The sequence below is a fragment of the Amphiprion ocellaris genome, chromosome 22 (assembly GCF_022539595.1).
Source record: "Amphiprion ocellaris isolate individual 3 ecotype Okinawa chromosome 22, ASM2253959v1, whole genome shotgun sequence".
NCBI lineage: Eukaryota > Metazoa > Chordata > Actinopteri > Pomacentridae > Amphiprion > Amphiprion ocellaris.
In genome coordinates, this window is record NC_072787.1 from 18,546,512 (window position 1) to 18,571,559 (window position 25,048).

Genomic DNA, 25,048 nt, shown 5'->3' on the forward strand with positions numbered 1-25,048 from the left:
CAAAATAAGCTCATTCTCAAGTCTTATCTGAACTGTCCTCTTTTGTTTAAACTTTCCCTAAACTTAGGAGTTAATGAAAGAGCAGCACATCCAGACTCAGTCTCATTTATGTAGAGATTAAACTTCAGTGTCATTCATTGATGTTAAAGTGCAGTTTTTCAAATGTTTGTTGCACATGCTCCCGACCAAACCAGTCCAGGTGGAAGACGATGTGAAGAGAAAGCTCCAGAGGATGAATATCACACATTTACATTGGAAATAAATGTCCTTTAATTAGACATTGTCATGAAAATGATGTTCAAATCTTTGAGTGTTTTGTTGATGTTGGTTTCTAAATGTTTTTTGACACTCGGCCCCAAAGATTAAAACCTTCTACGGCTCACAAGCTGCAACAATTCACACATTATCAACTATCTTTCTGACTAAACTAAGATAAAAAGTGAAAAACTGCCTGATTCCTGCATCATGAATGTAAATCTTTTTGGTTTTTATGACAGTAAACTGAATATATTTGGGTTTGACATTTCATAAACCAAAACAAGAATTGAATTACTGGAGAAAACAATCAACAGATTAATGGTCAAAGAAAATGTTTTTTCCAACATATATGTCTGAATTACTCCAACATTACAAGATACATACAATTTTAATTCAATTTTATTTATATAATGCCAATTACAGGTCAAATTGTCACAAGATGCTTTATTTTTATATTTTTTTGTCATATTTAAAATATGACAACGTAAGAAATTTAAACTTCTTGATCCAATTTATTATTTGGTTTTTAAGAGACTAATTAACAGTTAAAATAACTTTTGCCACTAAAACTAATAAATATGAGGTCAAATAGAAGGAAGAGTTTTAAATACTGCAGTCCCACGACGACAAGAATAAAGTTTCTCAACAAAAGCTAAATCTGCTGGTGGATTCCATTAAAATCCTAATAAATGATAATAAAGTGTGATACTAAAGGTTTGTGGTGCTAAAAATCTCCAAGTAAAGATATGAAAGTGAACATGTGGATGGAGGTTGATAAAAGTTGACATCCCTTCATTTCTCTGGAGCGACTCCATGGATTTTATGGATGGTGGTGAAAGACCTGCTCTTCTAGTCGTCTTCCTTCTAGTCGCTGTAAAAAGTCAGTCCATCCTGGCCGACTTCAACACCTCTTCATGAAACTTGTTCTGCCTCTGACCTGGTGGAAACTCCAGAAACTGGGGAAAACCCGTCGAGACTCGAAGAACTCGTGGAGACTCGAAGAACTCGTCGGGCGGGGGAAGGTGTGGTGGGCGGTGAGGGGAGGTGGGGGAGTAGAGGGGGGAGGCCGCCACCCACCTCCCCGCCTACTCTCCGCCCTGACTCCACCCAGACTCCGCCTTGGCTCCACCCATGCGGTGACTTCAGCAACTACGATGACAAAGGGACGACGAAATTATGTTATTTTATCTGATCTGTAGCTCAGTGAGTTAAGGATTTGCCTATGGAGCTGCAGGTCGCTGGTTCAAGACCAGACACTTCTTAAATTTTCTCAAAATACTGACAAAGACAAAGAAAGAAAACTGCCGCTGGCGGGTCTCGAACCTGCGACCCTCCACTTTGGAGTCCTCTTCTTATCCTCCTGAGCTACTCGCTCAGATACAAATTCTTCTTTTTTTTGCGCATTTATCATCTATTTTTTGTCGTTTTCGAGTTTTTTTTTAACTCGAGTCTCGACTCGACCGTTTTTCTCAGGAGGTTGGACTTCAGCCTTTGTGCTGGAGGGTGGAACCCTCACTTCCAAGACTTTCCAAAGCCTCCACACCTCCCGAGTCCTCAGGACCTGAGCTTTCACACAGTCTGAGGGCTGAAATTTTCTAAGTCCCACAGTAGTTCTCTGTTAGTTTGAACCTTCAGACAGTCTGAGGACTGAAATTTTCTGAGTTCCTGAGTAGTTCACTGTTAGTTTGAACCTTCAGACAGTCTGAGGGCTGAAATCTTCTGAGTTCCTGAGTAGTTCTCTGTTAGTTTGAGCTTTTCGACAGTCTGAGGGCTGAAAACCTTAAAGTTCTTGAGTAGTTCTCTGTTAGTTTGAACCTTTAGACAGTCTGAGGGCTGAAGTTTTAAAAGTTTCTCAGTACTTCTCTGTTAGTTTGAACTTTCTGGTTAACAGAAGCCTTAAAACTTGTGACCATGAGTCTTGATTTCACATTTAGACCATCAATCTGAGTTCTTCTCAGACCTTAACCTGTGGGTTTTTTAGAAATCCTGAACAAACTTTGATTCTCTTCACTGAACAGTGAAATTTGTGGAGATCAGAAGGTAACATTAGTTTGATCAATGACTTCAACTACTAGTAGACTTTATCTGAAAAGCAGTTTTCTTAAATGAGTTCTTAGTAAATCTGTGCACAATCAAACCAAGAACATAGAAAGAGGAAACGTTTCAAGAAACAACTTGATGTTTTCATTTCAGACTAGAAAACACTTTAAGACTTTACCTGTTTTTGCTGTTTTTGATCATTTTATTGTTTCTTCTGTTTAATTTGATCTTCTAAAGTCTAACTAGTGTCTTTTCAAATGTTTTGTCTTTAGTTTGATTCTTCTTTAATGTTTAGTTTTGCTCTTTTCTCACCTTTTGTTCTTTTCTGTCTGATTTGATTTCCAAATGTTTTGTCTTTTTAATGTTTAATTGTTGCTTTTTTCAAATGTTTTATCAGCTTGTTTGAAAAATTTCCTTTCTTTCCCAATGTTTAATTTTTTGATTAAATCTTTAAAGTTTTTTTAAATGTTTTATCACCTTTTAATGTTTAATTTTCTTTTTAAATGATTCATTGTATTTTCTGTTTAATTCCTATTTAGTTTTATTGTCTTTAAGATTTAATTTTCTAAACATTGAATTTTTTAATTAAATGTTTTGTCTTTTTAAAGGTTTAATAATCTAATGTTTTGTATTTTTTTAAATTTTTAATATTCTTCTTGTTTAATTGTATTTTTTAAATGTTTAATTATCTAAAATATTTCATCTTTAATGTTCAATATTATTTAAAAAATTGTTTGATTTCATAATTACATTTTGTATCTTCTGTTTAATTATTTAATTAAATATTTTGTCTGTTTAATATCATTTAATTGTATTTAATGTTTAATTTTCTTTTTAAAAGTTTTGTTGTATTAAATGTTTTCCTTTATTTGTTTTAATGTAGTTTATTTCTTTAATCTTTTTTCTGTCAAGATTTTAACCCCAACCTTAAAGATGAAACAAACCCTTAAATCACAATGAAAATATTTCTGTTGTCACAATCACAAGTTAGTCAATTATTCAGTTTATCCATTCAGCTTTATTTGTTTAGCACCTTTCACACAGATCACAAAACTAAACAAGCAAAGACAAAAAACTATGCTACAACTATGATTAAAACTCAAAAACATTAAAAAAAAGATTTAACATCGTAATAAAATATGTTTTGTCCAGGGGATGGAGGGAGTTTATTGAAGTCTTCTTGGGCTCACATGGCAAATCATTTAAAATATAAACTTGATATTCAGTCTAAGGAAACTGCAGAGCGACAGAAGAACCAACAAAATCTCCTGTTTTCTCCTTTAATGAGTCGACTCTTCTTGTGCTTTCAGACCAAAGAACTACAGACTCTTCACAGCCTGCTCAAACTCTTGGTACAGGATCTCACCACACGGTCAAGAAGGTTTCCATCTCATTTCAACTCTGAAGCTCACCTTCTCCTGCTCAAACTGCTGACAAATGTTTCTGCTGCTCTGAAGTCTGCTCTCCAGAACTTCCTAAAAACTCTCAAAGTCTCTTCTGCTGCAGGTTGCTTTGTAGAACTGTTCCAGAAAACCTCACTAAACCACATGGAGGGGCCTCAAGATAGTCGTCCAAATGAAACCGTACAAAAACCAAACTAGCACAACCCAAACACTAAAGTCTCCTGCAGCCTACCAGAGAACCTCTGAGAACAGAGAATCAGGACAGGAACTCTTACCTTCTGGACAACCAACGCTGGTTCACAAACAGGAATACAGAATGTGTCTGACCAAAAACCTCTAAAGACTCACTACAGCCAAGATAAAGACACAACTCAGCTGCACCAAATCCACTAATCACTGCACACATTAGCACCATGTGCTAACTGTGGCTAAAGAACCACATTTACCAAGACAACTATCCAGTACAAAGCCCTAAAACACACCAAGAAACACATTAAAGACGATTTTACTGCTGGAAGCTGCAAGCCAACGCCTAAAGAACAAACTAAAGCAATGGAGCCAAACCCGGTTCACTGGTGAAGAGAAGCAGAGGAAATGTTTGTCTGCAGCTAAATAAAGCAGGAAGACACTGAGCTGCTCAAGTGTTCCTGATAACACCAAGCTGCTCAGGTGTTCCTGATAACACCAAGCAGCCACCTGGACAGCCAATAGGAACACAGCTTACTGGAAGTCCAGAGGGCTGGCTTAGTGAAGGAAATTTAGTTTAAAGTTGAAGCAGAAAGTTAACAAAGAAAGTTGAAAACCACCTTCTGATCCCTGAAATCTCTGAGTTTTCACACAAAGAACACCTGAACATGTCAAACTGGTTCCATAGTAGAACCATCATTGTAAAAACGTCATAGTATGGTGTGTTGCTCAAAAAACATTAGGACCCTGCTGTCTAGGGTCGCCGAGGAGCAACACAAAAACAGGACAAACGCTGGTTTCCAGGGGGTTAGGAGGCTATTTATTTGAAAGAGTAAGTTTACAACAACACAACATGTGAGCAAAAAAATCACAAAGTCTGTCTTCAGCTGAAAATATTAGTTATTTATATATATTTATATTAGTTAGTTTATTGTCCAAACTTTTCAGGAAGTAGATGAAGAATAATTAAAGCTCTCATGTAGAAGTCCAACTTATTTTGGATCCTTGTGGAGAGTTTAATCTTAGAGTTTGTAAAGCTGTTGAGTTTTTAGAGTCACATGGACTGTTTCGACATTTAATAACCGAGTCCTGAAATAAAATTACAGTTGTGGATTTCTGTCATTTAGTCTGGACTAAACAAATAACAGCAGCATAAATCTCAAACGTCATTATGAGGAGTCTGGATTGAGGTTTCTCACTTGTTAATGATCAAAACATGAAATTTAGGTGGTTTAAAGGAATATTCCACCTTAAATCTTTCAACGTAGACCAAAAAATCTTGGTGTAAAGGAGTATTCCACCTTAAATGTAGACCTAAAGGATGGTTTGGAGTAATATTCTATTCTAAAATCTTCCAATGTAGACCTAAAAGGTTTATCTGATGGAATATTCAGGAACATTTACAGTACCTAAAAGGTTGGTTTAATGGTATATTCCCAGAAGAACCCTTGAACACTGGGCTTAAAGGTATATTCCACCCAAAATACCAAGAAGTCAGTGTAAAGGAAACGTAGACCTAAAAGGATTGTTTAAAGGAATATTTAAACTGTTATTTTCATTATTTAATAATCTGTTATCAGTCAGAAACCTGGCAAACTTATTTTCATCAGTTTTTTTTAGTGGAAGTCACAAATAAAGGAGCTCTTGGTTTTTCCCGGCGTTAGTGAGTCCAAAGCTGCTGTTTCAACACAGAACGTTCACATGCATCCACAAACCTCTCAGCACTCAAACACCCACAGACAGGAGGCCAGCTAAACTGTTAACAGCGGTGTAAAGAAGCAAACACACAGGCATAGATTAGAACTCAAACTAGATTTATTTTAGAAAACAAATCAGCTTAGAGGCATTTGTTCACACATGTGGCTGAATAGGAGGCCGTCCAATCAGATTTGAGGTCTTCACTCTGTAGGTTGTTTGCTTGGTGAGACTCTTGGACCTCCATCAGCTGACATGGATGTTTGATGGTCTTCTTCTCTAGTTCCAGATGATTCATCCATGAATTCAGCAGCTACAGACTGAAATGAAGCTCATGCTGCTGTTATTGAATTCCTGTTCCAGATCAAATGTTCAGAGCTCACCTTGAATGCAGTCGTCTGCTGTCTGATAGTTTTTCTCATTGTAGTCTTCAATAAAGTCTTTTTCCTCATGTCAGGATGTGGTGAGACTCTTTCTCAGTCTCTGCAGACGTCCCTCATTGTGCATCTCCAGAGAAGAAACTGAAAAACTGGTCACTGCTTCAGCATCACAAACGCTCTCCAGCATTGAGAGTGTTTTAGGAATTCATTCATTGTGTTGTGAACTTTGAAGGAGCAGAAACTTTACAGCTGCCAAAGATATGAGCTCCAATTCTGGATGTTTTAGGAAATGAAGTTCATCAAATGAACACTTGACTTTTGCTGATAACTCTCATTAAATTATTGAAGAAATCTAACATAAAAAGCTGTAAACTCTCAGGCAGCTTTTGTTAAAGTTTGTCTATAATTCTATCATCATGTTCTGGAACCAGGACTCTGCAGAAGTTCCTTCAATCAGATACTTGTGTGTTTCTCTATTTAAGGCCTCAGGTTTGAACGTACAGCAGAGGATTAGAAAGGAGTGATTTTAATGTTTAAATCAGTCCAGTAAATGTTTGGAGTAAAAATGATTAAAGTTTTGATTTAGATAGATTTGTGTCAAATAATATTGTAGAGTCTCACTTAAATATATCCAAATGAGTTCAGTGTATTTACATTTTATAGAATATTTGATTTCTTAATCTCAATACTGTAGGGTCTGACCCTAAATATTATAATAATGATGTCAATTTAAATACATAATATTTTAGTGCAGAGTCATAAACTTTAATCAGCTAAACTTACATAATAAATATCACTGTACAATCTTAACCTGAACATTCATATTATTGAGGTAAATGTACATAAATCCTGATATTCCAGAGTCTTAACTGGAATATGTCCAACATGTGCTGCTAAAACAATAACCCGACTTTCAGATAATATTTATTGTCTGTGATTGTGAGACTAAATTCCACCACATTCTGGAACTTTACCAGCAGCTGTAGGTATAAATAAAAATAGAATCTGTTCATTTCCACATTATGCACATTTATTTATTCTTAATATCTCAGACTGAATGGTTGCTGGCAGTAAAAACAAACTCATCTGCTGGACTGAATTTCCCAAAATGGAAACATGGACAGAATTTAACACTCATGTATCCATGGCAACGCTAAAGTTTCTGCTTCTTACCAAAGTTCACAACACAAGTAAAGATTTTAATGTAAAACTTCAGGGATGACTGCTGACCATAAGTATTCTGATCAATACTTCATGATCAATATCAGGACAGATGTTACAACTCCAGCTGTTCCATTAGACTGCAGTTATTAACAGAGAAATTAAAACATCACATTCCTCATAAAAACTAGATGGGACTTTTATTAAATAAAGTGTTGGTGAATAAACAGTGTAAAAAGTGCAAAGCAGCTCCATTAAATCAGGAGATGTGAGACTTCCACAGCATGGATCACCATCTGCTGTGTTGATTCATAGCTGAATGTCAGAATGAACTGAGATAGAAAAGCTGCTTTGAGCTGCAACATTACGGTCTGACAATCCAACACCATCACAGTTTTCATCTGGTTGTTTTGCTCCAACATGCTGTGAAGTTCAGTTTTTACCTGAATCAATACAGAGATTCTATTTTCAACCAAGACTGGAATAAAAATTAGAATGTTATGAGGTCATTAATGCAACTAAATCCTTTCAGATGGAAGGATTTACTTCTAAGTTCTAATTCAAGTTTCAGTTGGAGCACATTGCATTCACAAAGAAAAACAGCGATACCTTCATAGCAACATTTAATAAACCTAAAGCTTCCCTGTTGGCTCATTGGTGGAGTTTGTTACTGAGCATCTGAACCTTAAATCCAGTGAGACGACCATCTTCAGTCCAGGCCAGTCAGAGAACTTCAAGACCTTCCATCGGCTGGACCAGATGTGGCATCATCTCCCTCTGAACATCTGGATGACAGGAGAAAAGACAGAAATCAAACACAGATCACAGAAATACAATTTATTCACTTTCATCATTTTATAAAAGTAGCATGAACTTTATTAAAACTCGACAACATCAGTAATGAAAGTAAATGTTTTTTATCTCGTGTTGAAGCTAAATTTAAAGTCAATTTTAATGACAGTTTATCCTGAGAGGAGTGAGAATGGAGCTTTTCTTTCCTTTTTAGAATATTCCCTCAAAATATTCTGTTTATTATTGGCTTTAGAAGCATTTTTCTTTACTTATTTATTTTTAGATACCTCAGACTGATGTACTTTGCTGGTTTGCAGATAACTTCATGTAAAATGACAATAAAAATCTTCTATTATAACATATTTTGCTAAAACAAGAAGTGCAAAGCCTTCTCAACCATCTCTCAGTCTGCAAAATTCCAACTGCAACAAGAATTATCTGATGTAGTTATTATTATAATCTTCACTGAACCAGCTCTGGAATTAATAAAAATCTGTATATGGATCTGATTTTCTCGGATGGAACCACTATGGAAGCTGTAGTAATTATTAACTATCCTTTGAAGGGAAAGATTAGGTCTTCTTCAGGTGGATAAAAAAATGCTCTCCCTTTAAAAAAAAAACAAACTGCATACAATAAAGTAAATCTCTTCTGCACTGCACACATACTACACTTTTGTATAACTCTGGATGTCAGAGTAAAAGCAGACAGATCCACTGATCAGCCACAACATTCTGACCACTGACAGCTGAAGAGAACAACATCCATCATCTTGTTCTAATGCAACGTTCTGCTGGGAAACCTTGACGTTCATGTGGATGTTTGACATGTACCACCACCTAAACACTGCAGGACAAACAACCCCCTAGTCTCCATGGCAACAGCAGTCCTTGATGCCAGCTGCCACCCTCAGCAGGACAAGCTAGAACTGCTCAGGAGTGGTCCGAGGAACACGACAGAGCTAAGCTGTTCACCTGGGTTCCACACTCCCCACATCCAGATCTGATGGAGCATCTGTGGGATGGTCCAGGATCAGCCTGGTCTAGGTAGGACCCACCCTGCAACCCACAGGATCCACAGAATCCACAGGACATCCCCAGAGGTTCTGATGAACCACTGGGTCAGAGGAGTTTTAGCAGCATAAAAGGACCAACACAGTATTAGTCAGGTGGTCAGAATGTTATACTGTTATATTGTCATGCTGATTATATGATCAGTAAATGTTACCATCAATTATAACGTCCACATTGATCAGGAAAAAAAAACTATCAGTTCATTCAGAAACTGTGGGGTTAAACCTAAAAACACAGACCTCAACAGCAGTTTGTTTCAAAGCAGAACACCAGCTGGTTTTCACTAAAGAAGCTTTCAGAGCAACAATTAAATGACAGTTTTGTTCTCATTAAGCTAATTCACAGTCAGCCAAAATAATGTATACACATATCTGGAAAAGAAATTTTTTTAATAGATATTTCATTTGCATAAGTACTTCTATACATATAGATACGTATTTCAAAGTTTGATCAAAGTACAATAACTCTGTGTCCTGTTGTACAATGTTTTCCCAACAGATGGCGCTACCCTCATGAATGGAGCATCAACAAGTGACATCTACAATACAACAGAAATGTCTGGAAGCCAGTGGCCACCACTTTGAGCACCTCTTGTAATTGTAGAGGTCAAAGATAACTTTTATTAATCTTGTGATGTCTGAATAAATTCGGTATTGAAATATTTATGCAAGTTTTTCTTTTCCTGATGTGTGTAAACATTATTTTGGCTGACTCTGTATAATGGGTTTCTGACAGGTCACCAGGCAACATCTTTTTATAATAATGACAAACATACCTGCATTCTACAGGAGTGATTTTCCTCATGTGCAGGTAAAGATGTGTGAGGAGCTTAGAGATGACAGGAGCAGGAGTCATCCTCACTAATTCAGCTTCCACCTAGAAACAGAAAGACCACAAATAAACACACTGATATGCTCTCAAACGTTCAACCTCACAGCCTCAAAATATCTGTTTAGGAAGTGTTGTGTTTCTAAATTCTGCTGAAAGCATTGACAGACATTCTCTTACAAGGTTGTGTAAAAAGCAGCCTGTCCTCTGAGCTACTGAGAAATCTTCCTGAACAAAGTTTCTACGTGTAAATCAGCTCAACAAAAACTAAAGCCTCAGTCAGAGATAACAGGTGTCGCAAATTATAAACAGCTTTCTTTGTTAACTCAGACTTTCTGCTTCAACCTCACATAAAAAGGGGGGTTTAACTCATCAGGTGACTGAAAATGAACGGCTTGTGCAGTTCTCGATCCAAAAGTAGGATGTTTCAACTCATGTTTTACTACAAACACATGCAATAATAAATAAATACAATGGCTGGTTGTTAGTTTATTCACTGTTAATGTCACTTTATATACTGGATTGAACTTGAGCAGTGGAAGAGAGAAGGAATTTAATGAAATTATGGAGATTCAGAGAGGTAATGTTGCGCAATGTTAAGTTAAGCGTGGTTTAATTCAAACCAGCTGAATGTTAAACTTCAGTGCAGCTGAACGGGCTTCAGTTAACCTTAAACCTTTAAAAGCTAAAATACACAGCAGAGAAATACAGGTTGAGAAGGTCATTCTAATAATGAGGACAGCTGCGACAGCAGCGGCAGCAACTAACACAGGTGTTCAGCGGTAAGTTAGCCACCTGTGTTAATTAGCCCGCTAGCTAACTTAGCCGCTTAGCTAGCTAACGCGTCCGGACCAACTGCTCAAACACGACAAAACACAACTCTTCACAAGTCGCTGACTTAACGTACAACAAAACAACGCTACTGGTTAGAAGTATTTATCTTCTTACCGTGTTTTACTCCAAAAACAAGGTCAACAGCAGCCAGAGATGCTACCAGATGTGCCGACCATAGATATGCATAGAAGACTAGATACGCTAGCTATGGTCTGACCAATCACTGCTCTCTGGCTCCGCCCTCTGAGAATCTTGTTGTCGTTTGGCTCCACACTTGCTGATGACCACTTCCGGTCTCAGAAAATGAAAAAAACGGACCTGTCTTCGTTTCTGTCTCTTACTGATTTTATTTTTTGTTTATTCTAAATATAAAATGAAAATCAAAGCATTTTTTTAAAATTTCGTATATCCATTTTTGATCATGAAAAGGAAAAATGCCTTGTATTTCAATTTTATTTATTTTTATTTTAAAACGAAAATCAAATAACTCGTTTTTTGTTTTTCAATACCCGTTTCAGAACGGAAAATCCAATTGCCAAAATATACACGGACCGTAACCACTTCCTTTGTTTGATTAATCACAACACATTTATCCAGTCAAGCATACAAACAGCTTGGCAGCTGGAAAATTGACATGCCTATGCACTATTAAAGCCTAAATGCCACCATAATCAATTTTAAAAATGCATGCCCCGGATCAAAATAAAATCTTGGGAAGTTAATTTCTAGGAAAGCCAGTGTTTGGCTGTGCTCAGTGTGACTATGGTGAGGAAATCTTCCCACGTCTGTTTAAAAAGCACCATTTTCTCCTGTAAATCATCCCTGAAAGAGAGCATAGCGGTGAAAAATGTGCTGTGTGGTCGGTTTATGTGAAATCCTTGGATCAGGTAGATAGTGGAAGTGCTTCTCTGCAGATTGGGGAGATGGAGCTCTACAGGAGTATCGAGAGAAAGCTGAGTAAACAAGACAGCAGAGGGGAGATGGAGCAGAGCTCAGCAAGCTGGGAGCAAAACAGGCATGAAGGAGGTTTGAGGAAGCAGGAAAATATTATTGACCGGGCCAGGCAGAGCTTTGAGACTTCAGCCGACTGGCCCAGTAGTGGGAAGGACAAAAGGAGAATTTAAATTATGTCTATAGAATTAGTGCTGTGACTCAAAGACAGAATGAAGAATTAATCAAGTGCACAACACAAACACAAGCCCTGCGTGTTTTAAAACAATAAGTGAGTGTTAATAGCCAGACAGGCAGCTATTACATTCCCCAAATCAAGTTAATGAATCTATTGCAGGCAAGGTCATACCAGTGCTGTGAATCATGCTGCTGCTGCTGTAAACATCGTCTCAGTGACCTGAAGTCTTACTCCCATCTAGTGGGCAAAGCAGAGAATATAACTGCTGTCAGGGAAGGAAATAATGATAGATGTTTGGGTTTAATGCAGCAGCATTTTGTGAATGTTTATCTCAAAGTGAGTAAATTAGAAAAAAATATATTTTCGAGTTTGTGGCGGCAGCTGGATGTCATTGCCTTACTGTATTCAAGAAATGCACAATTAGTCCAATAATTTGTCATTTTTCAAGCAAAAATATAAACCATTTCCTTGTTGCAGCTTCACAAATGTAAGATTTACTTTTTGTCATTCACAAAAATATCCAATATAAAATCTAATTATAATATCTAAAAAACAATCTGCAGATTAGTCAATAATAAAATAATCCTTGATAAACAGTTTTTAAAAAGTTAACAGACTAGCATACAACTTTGTTGTTTGGCTTTTGACCCGTAGGACTTTTAGGCATATTTAACTAATATAATTCACAAGAAAATGAATCATAATTTGTCAGATACTCAAAAAACTGACAGACAACTTTGAGTAGATCAAAATATAGACATTTATTTGAACCTAACAGAAAACAAAGACACTGCAGCTCTCGGTACAGTACAGCCGTCCCATTTTAATTACAAGTCAACATAAATAGTGTTGGCTAAAGGGACACGCTGCATGGGAACATAGGCTACAGTAAAAACCCAGAGATGTGACTCTTGCTTCTTTATGACTTCCTTAAGAGTAGCTTGATTCAGATGCTGGACTCCGTATTTGGAAACACTGCTACCAAGGTGTATTATATTATGTTACATGCCTAAAAGCAGCTTTAGTCAGTGTCCTACATGCATATACATTAGCTATATACTTGTTACCAATCTTCTTTTTTCAGTCAGTCTGTTAATTCTGTTGCCTTAATTATAAAGAGTCTCCCTCCTTAAATAAGTGGCATTTTGACCCAAGTCTGTAGCCGTGTTTGGACTTATTCATCTCCTTAAATCTAAAATAAAATATCAGTAATAATAACTCCTCAGGGACTTGTGGGAAACAGGTCTACAGTAGATATGTTTCCGACCTCTGCTTCAGTATTAAATGTCAACAAACATGTTAGCATTGACCCAAAGTGGGTTAAACAGTCACAGTGCATATCTGAGTGTATAGCACTGCGTCTGCTGTACTCACTAGTATGAACACATGCAAAATAGCAACAACTAATTCAATAAAACACACCTAAAGTATACAGAGCATTCCTACAATAATGGCTTTAATTCAGTTTTTTTTATAATCATGGGTCTCAGGACCTTGCTGGTTTTCCATCCAGCTATTTTAGTCTGTGCATCCCAGTGGAGAAAAAATAAGAAAACCAGCAGCGTCTGATGGCCAAGAGTGAGGCTGATCTGTGATATTTACAAAGAACTATAGATTAAAGGCAAAGATTTTCAACTTTGGAACTCACAGCTGCTCTACTAGTACCTGATTTACACCCAGATAACCCAATCTAAACCTAACAGCATCCCAGGGAGTACACCTGAGTAACACTTACTTAGAGATGTGTAGTCGAGGGATACGTTCAGGGACTTCGGTTATTCAACTGGTTCACAAAAAACATGACAAAACAGGCTACGCAACTATTGTTTCAACTACCTGATTCATCTGGAGGTCAACACAGATTACAAAGAGAAGGAAGCAACCACAGGCTTATAAAAACAGTTACACAACTCTTACTGGATGATTCAAGAGTCTGTCTAGAGCAGCTGACTTTCCCTATTAGAAAGAGCAACAATCACAGTGAAAAAGCACCAGATGAGTCCCACTGATTGCCTACATAAGAGCACTTCATCTGGCTGCCCTGACAACATGTCCCCGTTTTATTTATCTCATGCTTACCTGATGGTGTGCACTATGCAATCATAGCAAACAGAAAACTGGGAAGTCTTTCATCCTGCTTGCACAGCCTGCTGGAAGCCCAAACCTACACAATTTTCTCCTAAGTTCTTCCTTTTCAACAAAGAAGAAACAAATGTGCCCTGCAGAGTGTTCTTGCCAACAAACAGCAGGTATGATTACAGTGTTTTGCTGTTCGTATCCACAAGGAAAGCAGATTTTTAAAAATACTTTATATTCACTTCTGTCTGCTTTCTCCATGCCAATTTAATCAGTGGAATATTGGGAATACATGTGCATGAAACAATCAAAAGCAGTCTTTCACTCATAGCACTGCAAACAATCACAATTTTTTTTTTTTGGATTAAGTTAAAAGTTGTAGAAATGCTGCACAAAAGAGCTTTAATATAAAGAGGCAAAAAGAAAGGTACTTCAGCCCTCAGTTGTAAGCGTGGCTCGTAAAGGAAAACAACGCCAAGATCCTTGTGTCGTCTTTCTAGCTTCTCCTGGATGGAAATGTCTCCTCATAGGCTGCCACACCAGTGTTCCCCTTAGAAACCTCTCATGTCCTGCAAAAACAGCTGCCAAACACTGTCATCATGGAGACTAAACTCTTTCAGAGCCTGAAAACAGCAGTGTCAACTTGAAACCGTAGAAAAGTAGTCAACGCTAAAGAAGTACTTTTTTTAAACTTACATCAAACCTATTTTCCTCCTCAGTTGACTTGAAAAATGATTGCATTTCTGTGATAGCAGGCACAGTGTTGCTACATCTTTGATTCATCATTGTGTTTAGAAAATTTAAATAAAAAAGTCATTGTAAATGTAAAAAAATACCTTTTACAGTATTCTACAACCAAATATTACATCTTAAAATTGCTTGTTTTGTCCGAAAATCAAATATATTTATTTTAGATTATCATTTAGCAGATTATCAACAAAGAAAAGAAGCACAAATAACAACCCAAAATGGTGACTATCTGGGATTTTAAGTTTTTCAATTATTTAGTTAAACAACTTAATCCGAATAACAGCTCAATGTACCACGCTTAAACTCTAAATGCTAGCACATAATTTCATTGAATATATCTCTATCACAAAGTAATACAATCACCTAAACGATCTGTTTATAGGTAACTAAACAACTGCTTTAAAGGTAACACACATCAGACAAAGATCAGTAACTGTTCAAGTGCTTTACAACTGTATGAATATAACTGTATAACAAACACTACAGCAAAGGAAAAACATTTACAGTTTGGTCACAACAAATGGGAAAAACTATTTCCTCAATAGCCACCAACAGAATATTATAGCAACAATTTAGTAGTGCAGTTGTGCCATCGGTATCCGCCATGACTGAGGAGTGTACACACTGGGTTTAAAAATTATGGCTACTCTCTGTATGTAACAGCCTGTGCTTCTTTGTTTCAGATTAAAATACATCCTTTCCATCAGACAGCGCTAAAAACACTTTCACACACATTTTCCAAACACCATTACAGGCTAAAATGGGCGACTAAATGTGCAGCCAGCATGAAAACCAAGGGATTCTGTTAAAAAGGCCTCTCATATGACAGTGAGGATGTATGCATTGTCAAAAACGCACACAACTAAAACACACAGTAACATGTCGATTATAAAAATAAATAGAGTCAATCAAACTGGTTTGTATATTCAGAAACATTTCAGTAATTTACCCTTTTCTGTCTTGTCTTACAAGCAGTTTTACCATCAGAACAGGAAGAAGGAGGATCTGCTATTCTTGGGCCCATCAGCCAAACGTGACTTGTTAATCTAGAACCAAACACACAGTTTGTTATTAATATACAACAGGACTTAATACACTACTGTGACATAACTATAGTTAAAGGGGTGATAGAGAGGAAGAAGTCATGTTTTGTTCTTTTTCTAGGTGTGTCCTTCTTGGGTTGAGACACAGAGACAAGAGGGAAATTCCATATGTGGATATTTGGAGAAAGGTAAGATGCAATCAAAACCACATTCCTGCTATGAAACAGTGACAAGATGAAGCAAGGCTGACCAGTTCATCTTCACTTCCTTAAAGCAGTTCTAACCATATGTAGCAACGGATTAAATGACTGTGTGCTGTGAGAGTTGCTTGTTGTGATTAACCCACAGAGAATTATCACTTGACTGCAGTTCCCCTCACCTCTGTGCAGAGTTTTTGACTTTTAGGTTCACTCTCATGACTCCCATGGCGTCCTTTTATGCCACAACAAGCAGCTGTTTTCAGTGAAAACCTCTAAAAATCCCACTATATGATACACACTCAGAAACAAACAGTAAGCTGGTGAACATAATGAACTATAAAAAGGCAACAAACCTTAAATAAAGGAGAGTAAATGTTGGGTTTACATTACACATGTAGTCAAATACACAACTACAAATGAATGAGTGTTGCACCGCATCTGCTAAATCTATAAATTGTTCAACTTTTTTTTTTTTTTTTTTTTTAAATTACCTTGATGGAGAGACAGCAATAAATGATTGTATGATTTATTAGGAGGGGTGCAGAGTGATGGTAAAAGTATTTAATTACCAGATTGAGGTAATAAGCAAATTAAATTAGCAGTAACTATTATTTTTACATTTTGACACTGATTTATCACACACATATATAACATTTTAAGCTGATACAGTTAATTTATTCACAAAGTTCACAAGCTTGTTACTTGCAGTGGCCCACAAAAAGACACTGATGACAGCAAAGAGAGTCAAAAACAGTTAAAAAAAAAAAAAAAAACTAGCTGAAAGTTGCTATAAATCTCCGTAGAGTTGAGGGGAACTGCAAAGTCAGGATATTTTTCAGTGGATCTCTTTCACATACAAGTGGCCAAGTGAGTAATTAATAAAATATAAATATTTATTATAGCTGCTTTAATGTCTCAAATTGACACCTGAGCTTCACTCACTTGGAAGCGGCTCCACCTCCATGGCTTTTGACAGGCCCAGTCCAGAGTTCTGTTTGGGTCGGGCTCCCAGCTCGTTCACATCTCTGGTCGGATTCTGGTTCTCATCCAGAGGTTTCTTCTCCTTCTCCACCTCTGCTGGATTGTAGTAACCCCCCTCCTCTGCCACCACCTTTTCCACTTTCTCCATTAAGCGTCCTACCTGGGGATGCTCCCCGAATATGCAGTTGTTAATAACAAAGTACCTGCGCTTGCATTTCTCCAGCACCCACTGCAGGTCTTTGCCCTCCCTCCGAATATACCTCTCGATGGAAATGCTCCGCAGTATCTCCGCCCAGGTGAACACCACGATCGTATGCCTCCATACATGCTCACCGAAGAGGCTCACGTGCTCCTCAATGCGAGCACGGTCCACCTCTGTGAACATGCCAACAGGGATGACCAGGAGGAAGGCATGTGGACCTGGAGGACAAAGAGAGGCTCCCCTGACTAACTCTTCTTTGTAGGACGGAGGGGTATCCTGGGCAGAGAACCAGCCTGGAGTGTCCACCACAGTCACTTGCCGTCCATCCACCTCCGTCTGCCTCGTAACGCAGAACTCAGCCGCTCGTTCCAAGCGAAACTCCTCTTTGCCTATGATGGTGTTGCCTGTTAAGCTCTTCCCCGGCCACCTCCAGCCCACTACCACCAGACGGATTTCAGGCAGACGGTTGGCTAGTTTGGCTGCAGCTGCTGCCTTTTTGGCCTCCTCTTCTGATGCAGAAGCATTTGTAGCTACAGTAAGTGAACCAATAAGTCAGTGTTGAATGCAGTACATAGTCAAACTATTTTTTCACATCTTTTTTCAACACCGTTGAACTCATCGTTTTCAAATTGAAATTGTAGCTGGAAACAACAAAATTAGGAAAGACTGCAACTGTGTGACCCAGGGTATGTTATGAATAGTTTATTTAACTTGATAGCAGAATGTGCAATACTTGGACGCTGCTCCTGAGCCATAAATGACCAACCTGTTTTAATGCCAGGGATTGTTAACAGGAAGGCTGTAGTATTTATTATTACTACTTTATCTATTTAACAAAGAGTCCTACCTTTTGTGATAATTGTTCTATCACTTATGACATTTAAAACGTGTAATAAATGAATGTCTGAAGCTATTTATACCTTGAAGATGGCTTCCTTGCATTAGAATACAGAGCAATTCATATTTTGATGACATCCCATGTAGTAATGATCAGTCACATTCTAAATCCATTACACAATAAATATACAACTGAAGTGTTAAAAATACATATAGCAAAATTGTTTAGGAAGTTCCAATTAGATATTTCCTTTAAGTCATACTTTTTTGTTTGTTTGTGAGCCTGAAAAGTAGCAGTACATAATTTGTGATTTAAGGATGCCAAAGATTTTCAGACAGATGTAAAGAATTTGCCTGTTTTTTGGTGTAGAAATTACTAATTTAATTTGATTCTAGGTTAGCTGTAGACCAACATATGAGAACTCGTTTTAAAGAAGTTTTCCACTTCATTAAAAACTGTTAAATGAATTCAAAGTGTAAGGAATATCAAATTAAATACTATATTTTACTTATCTGTACTTATCCAAATTTAGGTTTGCGGAAACTTTACCCATACTGACTGGTTTATGTAGTAGGAAAGTTTATTTGGACAAAACTTGTCAAATATTTACCTTGAATCTATCAAATAGCTACTTAAAGATAACGACGAACTTAAGCCACTAAAGCGGAAAACGTGACTACCAAAGATATAAACCGTAACCTCTAACTAAAGTTACATGGCATTATTAGTTAATAGTGTAATACAGCGTAATTAAAATTCAGATATTCGTTTTTTCTCTCTCGCTTCCTCGTAAATACAGCAGCTCCGTATGAAACGTGTCAAAATCCGGTTCAGAACCTGGAAACTGTCTGCTGACTTTATGCTAACTTCAACAGCCTCGGAAACGCCCCCTATTAGTTAATCAACTCACATAGTTTTAAAGAGATAATAAAACAATTGCCTCACCTGTCGTCTCAAATGGTTTATTTGTCTCCATGCTCCTTTTATTCCCGCTGTTGGTCTTTCTTGGGTCCTGCTTGACTTCGGGCGGCTCGTTAGCGGGAGGACTTCCTACTGAGGAGAACTTCTTCTTCTGCTGCTGCTATTTACAGCAGACCGGACGCAGCGGAGGCGGTTTGCTGCCCCCCGCAGGTCGTCTGTGGAACTCCATTTTCACATTTAAATTCTTAGGTACAGTCAAATGCTGTGGAGAAACTCAGTTACAGATTTTGTTGCTTCACAAAGTTCCACGTTGAATTTTCTTTTCCTTGAGTTGGTTTCTTACAGTTTTTCTCGCATGACTTCTCTCTTTGGGATGGTTCATACTTCCTGCCTCTCCACACATGTATTTTCCATCAGGGTGCACAGTGACCTAGTCTAAGCAGAACACCTGGATGCAAAGACTTTGGCTACATTATTTCAAATATGAGCAGGGCAGAAAAACACCTATGGACAATAACTGTAGGTAAAAACAAAGAGAATAACATTTAACATTCAGACTTTAATGTGGACCTTCTCTGAACTCTGCCATTTGCACTGTGTAATTTATATCTACCTTGATATATGTAATTTCTGTCTACCTCATTGCCATATTACACCTACACTGTTCATTTGTATTTGCACTAGTATGTTACTAAATTGTGTTTAGTTTTTTTCTTTCTTTCCATTTTATTTTTATTCTTATTGTATTACTTGTTTTACATTTGTGTGTGTGTGTGTGTGTGTGTGTGTGTGTATATATATATCCCTATTATTTGTGTTACTTATCTCTAATTTATTATTTTTTTACTCAATTTCTTAGGTCATTGTTGCACTGCCTGCTCTACGTGCCTTTTTTATTGCCCCAATCCAATCCAACTTTATTTATATAGCACTTCAAACAACCACAGATTGAAACAAAGTGCTGTACATCCAGAACAATGCAAATAAAATCAGTGTCAAAGTGTCTCAAAATCTACAATATTCACGGCTTTAACCTTCAAATGAACATGCAGCCAGAAAAAAAAACATATCTACAGTACAAAAACAAACTGCCAAAGATTATTTTATCCAAGAACAGCACATAAATACAGCGATTAAAGAGCCTCTTCAGTAAAGATCAAGTTGTGTTTTTTTTTTTTTTTAATCGTGTTAACATCCATCCACTATCTATACACCGGTTAATCCTCATTTGGGTCGAGGGGGGGGCTGGAGTCTATCCCAGCTGACTTAGGGTGAAGGCAGAGGACACCCTGGACAGATCATCAGTCTATCACAGGGCTACATATAGAGACAAACAATCACACTCACATTCACGCCTATGAACAAAAAAACAATTTGGAATCACCAGTTGGGACTGTGGGAGGAAGGAGTAGCCTTGTGTGCACAGGGAGAACATGCAAACTCCATGCAAAAAGATCCCAGGCCGGGATACGAACCGGGCCACTGTGCAGCCCACTTGTTAACATGTGCAAATTTATGGTGTTATTTTCTAGCAGACATATCATTAGCAAGATACAGTAAAGTGTCAATGTCATGGCTGAGCATTTCCACTATCTCCTGTCACATTTAGGAGCTGCACATCATGTTCGTTTCAATACTTAATATAATCTCTGTTTAGCGGATATTGTGTCCTGAACATCGTGAACTTGCACAGTATCTTTTGAGGCAAAATAATCCAGCAGGGCGCACAAAGTAATCTTATTATCAAAGATGTCTTGGACAGTTCACACATGAATCTTCCTTTTGATTATGAGCTATCATTATATTCACCTTGTTTCTTTTTTAAGGTTATTTTTTAAAGCATTTTACCTTTATTCAACTGCATTTGAGAAAAAGAGGGGGACTGACATGCAGAAAATCATGCCATGGGGCACCAGTGTGATTATATAGTTCTACACACATTCTGTATTAAGCATATATTATCACATAGTCCAAATTGCACAAATGGTTACCCACTTGATTGTATGTTTTTTTGACTTTTTGTCTCTTGCATCTACAGTATTTAAAATTAGCACAGAAATACAGTGATCAAGACAACGCAGTGAGAAAACATGTAGTAGACAGCGCTATTGCTGAACAGCTTTAATGCAACATATTTACAACATTAATGCAAAATCTGAAATTATTTACAGCTGCATGAAATACAGTTCTGCCCTGTGCTAAAAAACCTTCAGTTGTGTCCTTGTTACACTTTCTTTAGGTCTATGAAAAGCAGTGCACTCTGTACAGATTACTTCAGAATGATTGGAGGAGGAAAAAAGAAATAAGAGACATATGAACATAAAACCTAAAATGTAGTTTCTTGATTCCTTCACTCTTAGTTTTTAATTTATTGATAAATAGAAAGTAGAATTGCAAGCTTATAAGGAAAGGGCTTATTTTAAAAACTAGTATCATGCTCTTCATTTCCCTAGAAACCTTCAACTATGATATAAAAAATAAAAATGAGAGGAGATCTTCATGTAGTTTTGCGTTACTTTCTCTAATTGAGAGGAAGTCCTCACGTAATCAAATTGCCCATGATTCCAGCATACGCATGTCATTTTCTTCTTCAGCCTTTCTCCTGGTTGCTGGAAAAACAAAGTGGGAAACAGTTAACAAATAATGTTAAATTGTTGTGGAACATTTGTCAGGGTTAACTTTGGTTTTCTGCTCTATTATTGAAAGCAGAATCAATTATTTTCCCCATCCATGGATTAATAATCTTAAAATATGTCGTCTTTTTTTCCCCCATCAGACAGAAAAAAATAGTAAGCTTTCGAATTTGGATTTAACAAAATGTCTATGCTTCAGTTTGAAGCAAAATTTTTTGCTGCACACTTATTTTGTAGAGGTCTTTGTCTACAATTTTAGCTTCCTTCCTCTCCTACACTCAATTGTCTCTCATCTTAAACAAGCTTTTGCTTACTCTAAGTGTAGGTATATGAGTATGTGAAGGTGAAAGTGTTCATGTGAATGTCTTCTTGTACAAATCCTTACCAATAAGTACTTTTTAAAATGTGTTAACTAATGATATTAAACATAAAATTAGAGATATTAGAGATAGAAACACATAAAAGTGGAGTATATAAGCAGTCTTGCTTTCCTGTTTGTATTTTTGTCAGCACTAACTACTTTTTCACATGTCTAAAAAATATAATACATGTATCTTATAGGCAGAATTGTTAAAGTGGTTTGTACATTTTAAAATACTTACACTGACAGTTATAAAATAAGCTGTTCTTTAATAATTACAGTGTCCATGTTGTGAACTTACTTGCTCTCTGACTGGGCCGTGATGAGGGCAGCCTGGAGCTGGGGACGCTGGGAAGTCCACCCATGCTGCTCATGCTCTCCTCCAAGTCCTCCTGCTCCAACTCCTCCAGCTCTGCCAGAAGCTCATCCTGAAAAAAAACACATCCGGTAAACAGCAGCAAGATTAGCAGGTGACACAGCAGAAGCGCAGAGCGTATTTGAAAATCTGTGGCACAAAAAAAAGTAAAGAAAATGACTGCACACTACCTACATAAACAGTAAAAAGTACCAACCTCGTCAAACGTCTCGCCGAAAGGCCTGGAGATGGCATCGCTGATCTCCTGGGCCACGTCCTGCTGCTCTGTGATATCAGCCATCAGGTCGTCTATCTTGTTAACGTCCCTGACAGTGAGAGAGGAGAGATAAAACAGATGCAATATCGCTGTATACACAACTATTCCCTTACACAAATCAATGGCTTTATCATTTTGCAATATTTGGATGCTATAAAAAAAAAGACTGAAACGGTTAACTGTTAATTATAAAATAATCTCAGTGTAGCAGGAGCAGCGTGTACATTAACTCCAGGCAAAGCTGCAAAAAGCAGCATTTAAAGGAAAAAAACGTGATGATATATTCATATTTTAGAATTTTTATATTGAGTTATCACATGCCACAGCTGTAGCTAAGGATTATTAGCATGTATTAATATTTTTTTCTAATTCAATATGTATAAGTATATTGATAAGGATACATTTCAGCTTTCTCCCTTTCAAAATGAGAATTAAAAATATATTTTAAATTAATTTCTGTTGTGTACTGTTCAGTTTCAAATTAAAAGTCACACAAGATAAACAGGGAACATAAACCCAAACCAGCTGTTTTAGTCGTATTTCAATCTGTTTCCTTCTCTTGCAGCTTCTTACATGTTCTCGTGGACCTTCTTCATGGCCTTGGCAGCGTAGCCCATGTTCTTCAGGACCTCCGTGTTGGTGTGTGAGTTCTCCAGAGCTTCTCTCTGAAACTCGATGGTGGAGAGCGTCCCATCGATCTGGGTGAGCTGCTGCTCCAGACGCTTCTTCCTCTTCAAGGCCTGCAGAGCAGCTGATACACAGAAAGGTTGTAGAGGTTGGACGTGTGCGATTCTTTCTGATAATTTGACTTCTTTCTTTGCTCTGGTGGAGAAGGATTGGGCGTGCATGAACAAAACATGCATGGTTCCTCCCTTCACATGGCAAAGTTTATTTTTAGTCTGAGGTGATTCAACAAGCAATGCAGCTGAGACAACATTTCATACTGGCTCCTACTTTAGGTTTCTTGTGTGTTGTCCTGTTACTTTCTGCTGTGGTCAGAACTAAATTTGCTCACTGGAAGACAAATTACAAATAATCCACGTAGGCAAACCATCTGAGAGGGTGTTTACAGGGGCATTATTGTTTTAACTTAACCCTTGTCTAGTATTTGTGAAATAAATTACTCAAATCTGTATACAAATATGGGTCTTAAACTCAGAAGCTACTGTGAAATTAGACGTCTAGACTGCTGTTTTGTTGTCAACAGAGCGGCAACTAATCAATATTTCATTGTAAATTAATCTGTGGATTATATTATTTATTAATCAATTAGATGTTGGTCTACAGCCCAAGATGTCATCCTTAAATGTCTTGTTTTGTACACGATCCAAACATTTAGTTTACCAGAAAATATTCACATTTAAGGAGCTGGAATCACAGGATTTAGACTTCTTGTTCTTAAAAATGTACTCAAAATGATTAATTAAATCCTCATCAACTTATCGACTAATTGAGCAATAGTTACAGCTGTAATTATTAATTCAAGTATCTTCCAGACATCTATCTACAATTCTACTGTTTCATCTAACAGACGCTTCATGTATCAATTTAATTTTCATTCTGAATTCTCAGACTGCAACTTGGTCCACTTGTGGTCAAGAAGCGTGCCAACCAGGAAATATAAAATGTATTTAGAGAGTTCTGTTCGTAAAAACACAGAGAGGAGAAAGTACATGTTAGCTTTCATTTATAAAAAGTTTCTTCCATGTCCAGCATTTTCATGGTAATTAAAAACCAAAAGTAATTTTATTTTTGAAGATTTATTAGTAGTAGTTTCCTCTCAGGACTTTGGAATGGGCCGTCTGTGTTGTTTACATGACGACTGAATACAAGAATGTAAAATCAGAAGGAAATAGCCCTGAACTATGACTTCTAAAAGGGGTTAAAAAACCTCCTTTAATACCTGAAAGAAGTTTGATTTGTATATTTGCCTGAGAATGATTAAAATCCTAGGTGAACCACTGGAGGCCTACTGGTTCAGGGCCCAGTCTGGCCTCGTTAAAGCAGGTGCACCTGTTTTCCAGACTTCTAGAAAAACTCACCTCTCTTGTTTTTAGTGCCGTGCTTCTTGGCTATCGCTAGTTCTTGCTCTATCCTCTTCTCCAAGTAGTCCTGCTTCTTCGTCAGCATTTCCTCGGTCTCCCGGAGTTTGTGGATGGCCTCCTGGGCTGAAGGTCCTCCCCGGGACCGGTGGTGTTTGGACTTGGAGCCCGACGAACTCGAGCCCTTGAAGAAATTCGGGAATTTACTCATTTTTGCAGCTTTTAGAGTAAACAGCGCTCAGAAATAAAACACACGGAGTCTAAACAGCCGTCCAACTTCGGTTTCTACAGGCGGGTGTGTTACGGACGGGCAGATTTTCCAGCTCGACGGCTTCGTGGTTTCAATTCAAACCAGCCAGTGAACGCACCTTTCACCACCACACCTTTCCTTCCATTACCTGTGTGACGAATGATACCCGACACCATCCCTCCCTCAGTTTTCATCCTGGCCTCTTTTCTCTGTTTACTGAGTGTAAAATATCACAATAAACTTTATAGACGAAACTTTAACATAAACTTTCAGATTATGAATCATGGCGGCGTTTCTATTTTTACATTGTACCTTACAGATGTGTGAAGTAGGCTAATAA

At 37.5% G+C, this 25,048-nt stretch overlaps 2 protein-coding genes across 4 annotated transcripts; both read right to left on the minus strand.

Annotated features, from left to right (window-relative positions):
- Positions 1-12,521: 12,521 nt before the first annotated feature.
- On the minus strand, positions 12,522-18,958 carry LOC111574409 (GTPase IMAP family member 9). 3 transcript variants are annotated; one of them, XM_055007201.1, is made up of 4 exons: positions 18,815-18,958; positions 17,325-17,561; positions 16,791-17,249; positions 12,522-15,651 (listed from the first exon to the last, which is right to left on the minus strand). In XM_055007201.1, the coding sequence occupies exons 1-4, from the start codon at positions 18,843-18,845 to the stop codon at positions 15,647-15,649; spliced, it is 732 nt and encodes a 243-aa protein (XP_054863176.1). In that variant the 5' UTR covers positions 18,846-18,958; the 3' UTR covers positions 12,522-15,646. The 3 variants fall into 3 exon arrangements, with proteins under 3 accessions (XP_054863176.1, XP_023134748.1, XP_023134747.1); XM_023278980.3 differs by having other exon boundaries at positions 16,791-17,561; XM_023278979.3 differs by lacking the exon at positions 12,522-15,651 and having other exon boundaries at positions 16,783-17,561.
- A 1,938-nt stretch (positions 18,959-20,896) lies between these two features.
- Positions 20,897-24,854, minus strand: chmp4c (charged multivesicular body protein 4C). Its single transcript, XM_023278988.3, has 5 exons — positions 24,459-24,854; positions 22,990-23,167; positions 22,357-22,465; positions 22,086-22,212; positions 20,897-21,399 (listed from the first exon to the last, which is right to left on the minus strand). The coding sequence occupies exons 1-5, from the start codon at positions 24,667-24,669 to the stop codon at positions 21,338-21,340; spliced, it is 687 nt and encodes a 228-aa protein (XP_023134756.1). The 5' UTR covers positions 24,670-24,854; the 3' UTR covers positions 20,897-21,337.
- Between the last annotated feature and the right edge of the window lie 194 nt (positions 24,855-25,048).